Consider the following 9,287-nt stretch of genomic DNA (forward strand, 5'->3'; position numbering starts at 1 on the left):
GCTCATAAATATAAAAATATGTCTTATAATGGGGACTATATGTAATGTTCCCCAACTAACTAAGGTGGTAATCATAAAAATAGAAATTCTTTTTTTTTAGTGCTCCAAGGCGCCAAATATGTGGGCTATAACACATGAAAAATAGAAAAAAAATTGTATATCCCATTTTGGTGCAAGTTTAAACTTGAAAATGCTGACGTGTGTCCCTCCAAACCAACGAAAGCCATAAAATAGGTCATAACAATGTACATAAAAAACATTGTGGCTAAAACATACATGAAAAAATTAGCGCAAGAGATGAGCTAATACACACAAAAATTCACGAGAGTCGCATAATTTCTTAAAATCAACTCATATATGCAGCAATATGACTTAACAAAAGTGGGACTATATGTAATGCTTCTCATACTCATTACAAAGATCCTCATAAAGTTTTTTAAGAAAAAAATTTGGGTGCTCCAAGATGCAAGATCCATGGGCTAATAATACACAGAAAAAGCTAAGAAAGTCGCGTAATTATATTTTTAAAAGTTGGCTAAAAAATACAAAAAAATATGTCTTAAAATGGTAGGACTATACTTAATGATTCCTCAACTCATTACAGAGGTCGTCATACAGTTTTTTAGAAAAAAGATGGGTGATCCAAAGCGTCAGAACCATGGGCTAATATACACAAAAAAAACAAGAAAAATATGTATTTACTAAAAGTTGGCAAATGCTAAAATATGCCTTAAAATGGTGGGCTTACATGTAATGTTTTCCCAACTCACTACAAAGGTCTTCATAAAGTTTTTTCATAAATAATTTTGGGTGCTTCCAGGCACCAGATCCCTAGACTAATATACATGAAAATCCAAGAAAGTCACGTGATTCATAAAAGTTTGATCGTATATGCGAAAATATGCCTTCAAAAGGTAGGACTATACGCAATGCTTCACCGGCTCATTACGGAAGTCCTCATAAAGTTTTTTCAAAAAAATGTTTTGGGTGCTCCAAGACACTAGATCCATGGGCTTACATACAAAAAACTAATAAAGTCGCATATATTATTCCTAAAATGTGGCTTATAAATGTAAAAATATTTCTTATAATAGTATGAATACATGTAATAATCACTCACTTATTACGAAGATCCTCATAAAAAATTTTCAAGAAAAATTTCTGGGTGCTCTAAGGTGTCAGATCCATTGGCTAGTAGACACTAATCAAAAATCAAGAAAGTCATGTAATTTCTAAAAATTCCCTCGTAAATGTAAAAATATGTCTTAAAACTATGTGAGTATACGTAATGCTCCCCCTACTCATAACTGAGATCCTCATATAATTTTTTCAAGAAAAAAAATTATGGGTGCTCCAAGGCGCCAGATTCATGGGCATACGCACGAATCAAGAATGTCCTATAATTTTTAAAAGATAGCCTTAAATGCAAAAATATTTCTTAAAATGGTGCGAATATATGTAATACTCCCCCAACTCATTACATAGGTCTTCATGAATTTCAAAAAAAACTTGGATGCTCCAAGGTGTCAATCCATTGGCTAATACATATAAAAACTAAGTAAATCGCGTAATTCTAAAAATTGGCTCGTAAATGCAATTATATGTCTTTAAAATGGTGTGAGTATATACGTAATGCTCCCGCAACACATTATGGAAGTACACATAAAGTTTTTTTTAAAAAAGATTGTGTGCTCTAAAGCGCTAGATTTATGGGCTAATGCACGAAAAACAATAAAGACACACAATTCTAAAAGGTGGATCGTAAATATAAATGTCTTAAAATGGTGTGAGTAAACGTAATGCTCCCTTAACTCATTACAAGGGTCCTCGTAAGTTTTTTTCAAAAAATTTTTGCGGATGTTCTAAGAAGCCAGATAGGCTAATATACACGAAAATCATGAAAGTCGCTTAATTTCTTAAAGATGGTCGTAAATGTGAAAATATGACTTGAGAAAATTGTGTGATTAAATATAATGCTCCCAACTCATTATGGAGGTCCTCATAAAGTCTTTCCTGAAAAAATAATTGGGTGCTCTAAGGCACCACATTCATGGGTTAGTGCACAAGAAAAACAAAAAAAATCGTAATTGCTAAAAATGACTTGTAAATATGAAAATATGTCTTAAAAATGGTGTGAGTAGACTCTATTATCCCCCAACTCACTACGAAGGTCCTCATAAAGTTTATTTAAAAAAATGTTGCGTGCTTCAAGGCGCCAAATCCATGAGCTAATACACAAAAAAAACCACGATAGTCATGTAATTTCTAAAAATTGGCTCTTAAATGTGAAAATATGTCTTAACATGGTGAAAGTATACGTAATGCTCTCCCAACTCATTATGTATGTCCTCATAAAGTTTTTAAGAAAACAATTTTGGGTGCTCTAAGGCGCCAGATCCATGGACTAATATATACAAAAAATCAAGAAAGTCACATCATTCCTAAAACTTGGCTTGTAAAAGCGTAAATATGTCTTAAAAGTGGTGTGAGTATACATAATTCTCCCCTAACTTAGTACAGAGGTCCTCATAAAAAATTTTCATGAAAATCTTTTGAGTGTTTCAAAGCGTCAGATCCATGGGATAATACACATGAAAAATCAAGAAGGTCGAGTAATTCCTAAAAGTCGGCTCGTAAATGTGAAAATATGTCTTAAAATGGTGAGAGTATATGTAAGACACCCACAACTCATTACAGAGATACTCATAAAGTTTTTACAGAAAAAATTATGGGTGCTCCAATGCGCTTGATTCATAGGCTAATACATATGTCACGTAATTCTAAAAGGTTGCTCGTAAATGGAAAAGTATGTCTTAAATGATGTGAGTGTACGTAGGCACCAGATATTTGGGCTAATACTCACAAAAAATTAAGAAATTCACGTAATTTTTAAAAGTTGACTCTTAAATGTGAAAATATACCTTGAAATATGGTGTAAGTATACGTAACGCTTCACCAACTCATTACGGAGGTCCTCCCAAAAAAAAATTCAAAAATGTTTTGGATTCTCCAAGGCACAGATCCATGAGTTAATACACACGAAAATTTAAGAAAGTCGCGTAATTCCTAAAAAGTTGGCTCATAAATGTGATAATATACCTTTACAAATGGCGTGAGTATAAGTAATGTTCTCGATAGCTCATTATAAAGGTTCTCATAAGTTTTTGCGATTTTTTTTTTGTGCTCTAAGACACCAGATACATGGGCTAATACACATAAAAATCAAAAAAAGTCGCATAATTCGTAAAAGTTGAATCGTAAAGGAGAAAATATGTCTTCAAATGGCGCAAGTATATGTAATGTTCTCACAACTCATTATGCAGATTCTCGTAAAGTTATTTAAGATAAGATTTTTGGGTGTTCCAGGGTGCTAAATATATTGGCTATTACACACGAAAAATAAGAAAGTTATGTAATTTCTAAAGTTGGCTCGTAAATATAAATATATGTCTTAATATGGTGTGATTATACATAATGCTCCCCTACATCGTTACAGAGATTCTCATAAAGTTATTTCAGAGAAAACTTTTGGATACTCCAATACGCCAAATCTATGGGCTAGTACATATGAAAGAACAAGAAAGTCGTGTAATTTCTAGGAGTTTGTTTGTAAATGCAAAAACGTGTCTTAAAAAGGTGTGGGTATAGGTAATGCTCCTCCAATTCATTACAGAGGTTCTCACATAGTTTTTTCTTACAAAAAATATTAGATGCTTCAAGGCACCAGATCTATGGGCTAATAAACATGAAAAACAAAAAAAAATCGTGTAATTCCTAAAAAGTTAGCTCGTAAATACAAAAATGTGATTTAAAATAGTGTGAGTATGCTTAATTTTCCCCTAACATATTATAGAGGCCCTCATAAAAAATTTTGAGAATATTTTTGGGAGTTCCAAGGCGCGAGATCCATGAAGTAAAGCACAAGAAAATCAAGAAAGTTGTGTAATTCCTAAAAGTTTGCTCGCAAATGCAAAAACATGTCTTAAAGAATTATGTGAGTATATTTAATGCTCCCCTAACTCACTAAGGAGGTCCTCATAAAGTTTTTTATGAAAAAAATTAGGGTAAGCGGAGGCGCTAATCCGCATGAAAAAACAAGAAAATTGCGTTATTCTTAAAAGTTGGTTCGTAAGTACGAAAATATACATTAAAAATGATGTGAGTATATGTAATGCTCCCCCTACGGAGGTCCATGTAAAAAAAATTGGTTGATCAAAGACGCTAGATTCACGGTCTAATACCCAAAAAAAACTAAGAAACCACTTATTTCCTAAAAGGTGACTTGTAAATGCAAAAACATGTCTTAAAAATAGTGTGAGTATATGTAATGCTCCCCAAACTCATTATGAAGATCCACATAAAGTTTTTTTCAAGAAAAAAAATTATGGCGCTCTAAGACGTCATATCCATGGGCTATTACACACGAAAAACAAGAAAATTGCGTAATTCATAAAAGATGGCTCGTAAATGCTTAAGTGTGTCTTAAAATGGTGTGAGTATACGTAATGTTTCCCCAACTTACTACAATATCCGCATAGAGTTGTTTCTGAAAAAAAAATTGGGTGCTAAAGCTCTAGACCCATGGTCTAATACACACAAGAAACCAAAAAAGATACTTAATTTCTAAAAGTTGGCTCGTAAATCCGAAAATATGTCTTAAATATTGTGTGAGTATATGTAATGCGCAGTAGCCGAAATCATTATGATGGTCCTCATAAATTTTTTCTGAAAATTTGATTCTCCAAGGCGCCAAATCTATGGGTTAATTCAAACGCAAAACCACGAACATTATGTAATTCCTAGAAGTTGCTTGTAAATACAAAAATATGCCCTGAAAAGGGTGTGAATATATATACGGCTCCCCAGCTCCTTAGATTAAATTATATTTACTTATTGAATCAGATAAGAGTGGACCTATTATTATAATATCAAATTTATCTAAATTAAATACTTACGATGCAGAATATAAAATATGTGTAAAACTCATTCGTTATATATGCACTGTACACTAAATAGTACATATGTTAGCTCATAATTTATAAAATATACAATGAGTTAATAATCTAGAACCTTAAAAGTTCAATACATAGTGTATATATCATGAATCTGCCTCTGGCAGCAGATAATAATCTATGTTACAAAGTTTACATTTTAAGGAGGCTCACGGCTCACCTTGAAATATATATCTTTTGACTGATCTGATAGTGTAAAAATTATTTACACGGATTATGTATATGCTTATATAACATCTTTAACCAAAGACATTATAGTCACACATCAAGTTTCTTGTTGTGAAAGTGTGCAATTTCACCAAGTTCTTCCACCTTTGTAGCCAACAATTCAACCTTGTCCACCATCTCTAAAATTTGAAAAATAAAGCTGGCCAATCCAAGATTACTTTCATTATCAGTTGAATTATTATTATTATTATTATTATTATTATTATTGTGTAAGTTTACAAGGAGGCTTAGCTCTTGTCTCATGCATTGTGTTATCAAATTTTTGGCACGACATCTTTTCATGTGTCTTATGCTATCTCCAAGTTCCATCAAAATTGTTGCTAGTGACAACCCTATTTTCTCACATGGCTCTCTTATGCTGTCTCTTTCCGTTGGGGACGACTGATTAGTATCAACAAAAAATTATGTTAGTTATGAGCAATTTAACGACAAATAAACAAAAAATGAGTCGATACACGAAAGAAATAATGTGATTAACTTGAAACAAGAAACATATGGTCATATTGCACATTTTTTCATATTGTCAAAGTGTTGAACAATGATTTTTTTTCTCCATTTAATGTCTCACTTAATTAATCCTTCATTACTTTCAATATTTAGAATAAATTAATACTCCAAAAAATGATTTTTTATTTTTCTTAATTTTAAATATTTCGAACTAAATTTAATTTGTCAAAACTAGTATACTATTTGAGACTAGAGGGTGTATATAATTATCTTCACTTTACTCCTTTAATGATCAATTAAATTAAATTTTCAATCATGGTTGATTTTCTTTAACATTTTTTTATACTATTTTGAAAGTGAAAAATAAATTATATCTTGGAGTATTTTATTTTTTTTACCTGTCTGACTGATTGAATACACCCTTTAAATGAGATGATCATTGCTGCAAGTTCCCTTAAAACTTCTCCAATATTCAAATACTTCTCCCATGGATAAAAAAATCCAAATTTTCCATGCCAAGGTTCCCACTTTGCAAAATTTGCCTGAAATATTTCACATTTTTTAATTATTATTATAGCAAAAATAAAATATATCCAAGATAATGGATTTCCTAGTAAGATTTTATATTTGTTATAATAGAATGAGTAATTGTTAATTATTATTATTATACCAATGACTCATCACTAGACTTGGAGTGCATCACTGATTTGCATCCACTGATGTCAATTGTTGCCTTTTTTTCCTTATCATTGGCTATCACAAAATATTCCTCTAAGCACCCTGAAATTATTAATGACAATAAACACATTAAATAAACGAGTTTAACTATTCTAATAAAAAAATTATTGATCTAATTAAAAATAACTGCATGTAACTGTTTATAATAATAAGTTTAATTAGCAATCGAGAAAAAACTATACTGATACTATAAAAATTATTTATATCATTTTAAAATCACTAGCACCCTGAAATTATTATTAATAGGAATAAACACATTAAATAAACGAGTTTAACAATTCTTTTAAAAAATAAAATTATTGACCTAATTAAAAATAACTGGGTGTAAATGTTTATAATAAGTTGAATTAGCAATCGAGAGATAACTATACTGATAATATAAAAAAATTTATATTTTAAAATCACAAGCACTCTGAAATTTTTTTATTAATAAGAATAAACACATTAAATAAACTAGTTTAACAATTCTTAAAAAAAAATTATTGACCAAATTAAAAGTAACTGGATGTAACTGTTTATAATAAGTTGAGAAATAACCATACTGATAGTATAAAAAAAATTATATCGTTTTAAAATCACTAGCAATAATTAAGATGCTATTAGGAAACTTTATCAAAATTATAGTTTTAATTATGAAGATCTTGTCATGAGTTAATTATAGCATTGTATATTTGTATTTCTTCTTCTTTTTCTTTTTCTTTTATCTTAAGGAATTTGATTAGACTAAAGGACCCCTTTTTTTACGATAAAAATTATTCACTTTTTAAAAAAAAATATTTATTTGAAAGTTAGTATTTTATGGTAAAAAGTCAAAATTCAATTTATTTTTTTAAGTTATATTTCAAATTTGGAAAATAACTTATAACTTGTTTTCTAACTGATTAGAAGCATGAACATTGTTTCAAATATATTGAACTCCAACTCTATATATTCCAAAAAAAGAGTGAAAAGATATTTAAAATCTACAATCAAACGCCTATTAAAGTTGGGTATGAATCGTCCTATGTTTTTTTAATTATTATTATTACCTTGGATAGAAGTGGCAAGTTTATCAAACTTATTTGCAGTGGAGAAATGAAGTTCATCACCAGCCCAAATGGGGTATATGAAACTTGTAAATATGCAAACAGCAAAGCCCATCCCAATGTTGGAGAGTCTCTCTCCAGCCAATTTCATTATTTTGTCAGCTCTAACACCAGATACTACTACTAAACTGAATGTTAAAATAAATATCATAACTCCATAATCATATTTCTTCTTCACACTTGGTATCAACCTTGAGTATGTTGCACCAACACCTGTTAATTTCATCACACAACGTAACAGTCATTCTCTATAACAACATTTAATTATAATCGTAAATTTTTTTTCTTGAAATGACTTTGTGTGTTATGTTATGTAATATGATATATGTTCCGAATAATAACATTTCGATATAGCAGTAAAAAAAAATATTCAAACAAACGATGTCATTATAAAAGAGGTAATTGATTTGACTCATTGACTGTATTACCATTGTTATATTCCTTTATTATTATTGCAAGTTATCTCAATAGTGGCAAAGTCAGAATTTTCATTGATTATGGAGGTTTCAAAATAGAAAAAAGTAGACACACAAAGAAGTTGGAAGGGGGTTTAACATCTACTCTATATATATAAAATAAAAATTTTAATCATATATATAAGCAGTGTAATTTTCTATCCATATGAGGCGAAAGTCTCACGTAAAAGCTTTGACCAAGCACCACTGATCAATTCCGCTTTAGGGGTTTGAATGAACCCTTGGTCCCTTACTAGCTTTGTTCTTGGTTATCTGCTTTATTTTTCAGGTTATTAATCTTACTTATTAGGGTCAGTTATAATGTAATTATTGTTTAGGTCGATAATCACATATAACTATTTAAAACAAGTGAAATTAGTAATCTGAAAAATAAAGTGGACTAATATTCTAGCTAAAATAGTGTTGAGGTCATGAAAATATTGTTAATTACCAATGATAATGACAGAGATGCCAACAACTAAGGCACCACCAATTTCACCACTTTCATCAGCTAATATTGCAGCCAAACATCCCAATCCTCCACCCAATACGGTACCAATAGCTCGATTTATCCCTTTGCTTAGTGTAGCACCTGCTTGAACAACGTGCTACACTATCAGATAAATTTAACTTATGTATACAGACAATATAAATAATTGATTAAACAAACCTGCGAAAAATTCAAAAACAACGACTACGGTCATAATAGCCCAGATAGCATTTTGTCCTACTTTTTGGAATAAAGGATCAAGCAAGTACAAAAGTGATACCAATACTAAAGCAATACCAACTTTAACACTATGTATAACTTTCTTGATATCCAATTTGGCTATACTTTCCTTGAGAAATGAGACAATAGAGGAAAGTTTGGTTTTGTGTGATTTGTTTTGGTCATGTTGAGAAATAATAATAATAATATTTTCTTCATTTGGAACAGGTACAACGTTAGAACTCATGATGATGACTTTAATTTGAACTTAATTATATTTCTTCCAAATATTGTGGAGAATGGAATAAATAGTTGGAGAGGGAATTAATCATATAACTTAGAAGTTAATAATATTGTCTATTTATAGGACTAGTTATAATGCAGCTCTGATGTGGACACTAGTAAAATGTGGTGCACGCTTGGTTTGGCCAAAACAACACTAAGAAATTTCCATGTTTTCCTATTTCTAGTACTTTCTAGTATTTGAAATTGTGCGACCAACTTATTTAAAAGTTTTATCTATTTAAATAGACAGATAAATGATTATTTTTTACTTTTTCTTTAAATCCTGAATGTTGTCTGATATTATATTAAATTATATTACTAAATTCGT

General features: G+C 30.2%; 1 protein-coding gene across 1 annotated transcript; it reads right to left on the reverse strand.

Moving 5' to 3' along the window:
• Positions 1-5,055: 5,055 nt before the first annotated feature.
• On the reverse strand, positions 5,056-9,049 carry LOC101260267 (aluminum-activated malate transporter 14-like). Its single transcript, XM_004247272.5, has 6 exons — positions 8,636-9,049; positions 8,417-8,557; positions 7,454-7,723; positions 6,358-6,467; positions 6,086-6,229; positions 5,056-5,621 (listed from the first exon to the last, which is right to left on the reverse strand). The coding sequence occupies exons 1-6, from the start codon at positions 8,919-8,921 to the stop codon at positions 5,271-5,273; spliced, it is 1,302 nt and encodes a 433-aa protein (XP_004247320.1). The 5' UTR covers positions 8,922-9,049; the 3' UTR covers positions 5,056-5,270.
• Positions 9,050-9,287: the final 238 nt, after the last annotated feature.

The sequence above is a fragment of the Solanum lycopersicum genome, chromosome 9 (assembly GCF_036512215.1).
Source record: "Solanum lycopersicum chromosome 9, SLM_r2.1".
Lineage (NCBI taxonomy): Eukaryota > Viridiplantae > Streptophyta > Magnoliopsida > Solanales > Solanaceae > Solanum > Solanum lycopersicum.

Bases quoted from the DNA above. Each gene is read 5' to 3' on its own strand.
- LOC101260267 (XM_004247272.5), bottom strand. From the start codon at position 8,921: ATGAGTTCTAACGTTGTACCTGTTCCAAATGAAGAAAATATTATTATT. The intron at 8,558-8,635 runs GTTTGTTTAATC...TTGTTCAAGCAG, and splicing joins TGTTTTTGAATTTTTCGCAG to GTGCTACACTAAGCAAAGGG. The intron at 6,230-6,357 runs GTATAATAATAA...GAAATATTTCAG, and splicing joins AGTCTAGTGATGAGTCATTG to GCAAATTTTGCAAAGTGGGA.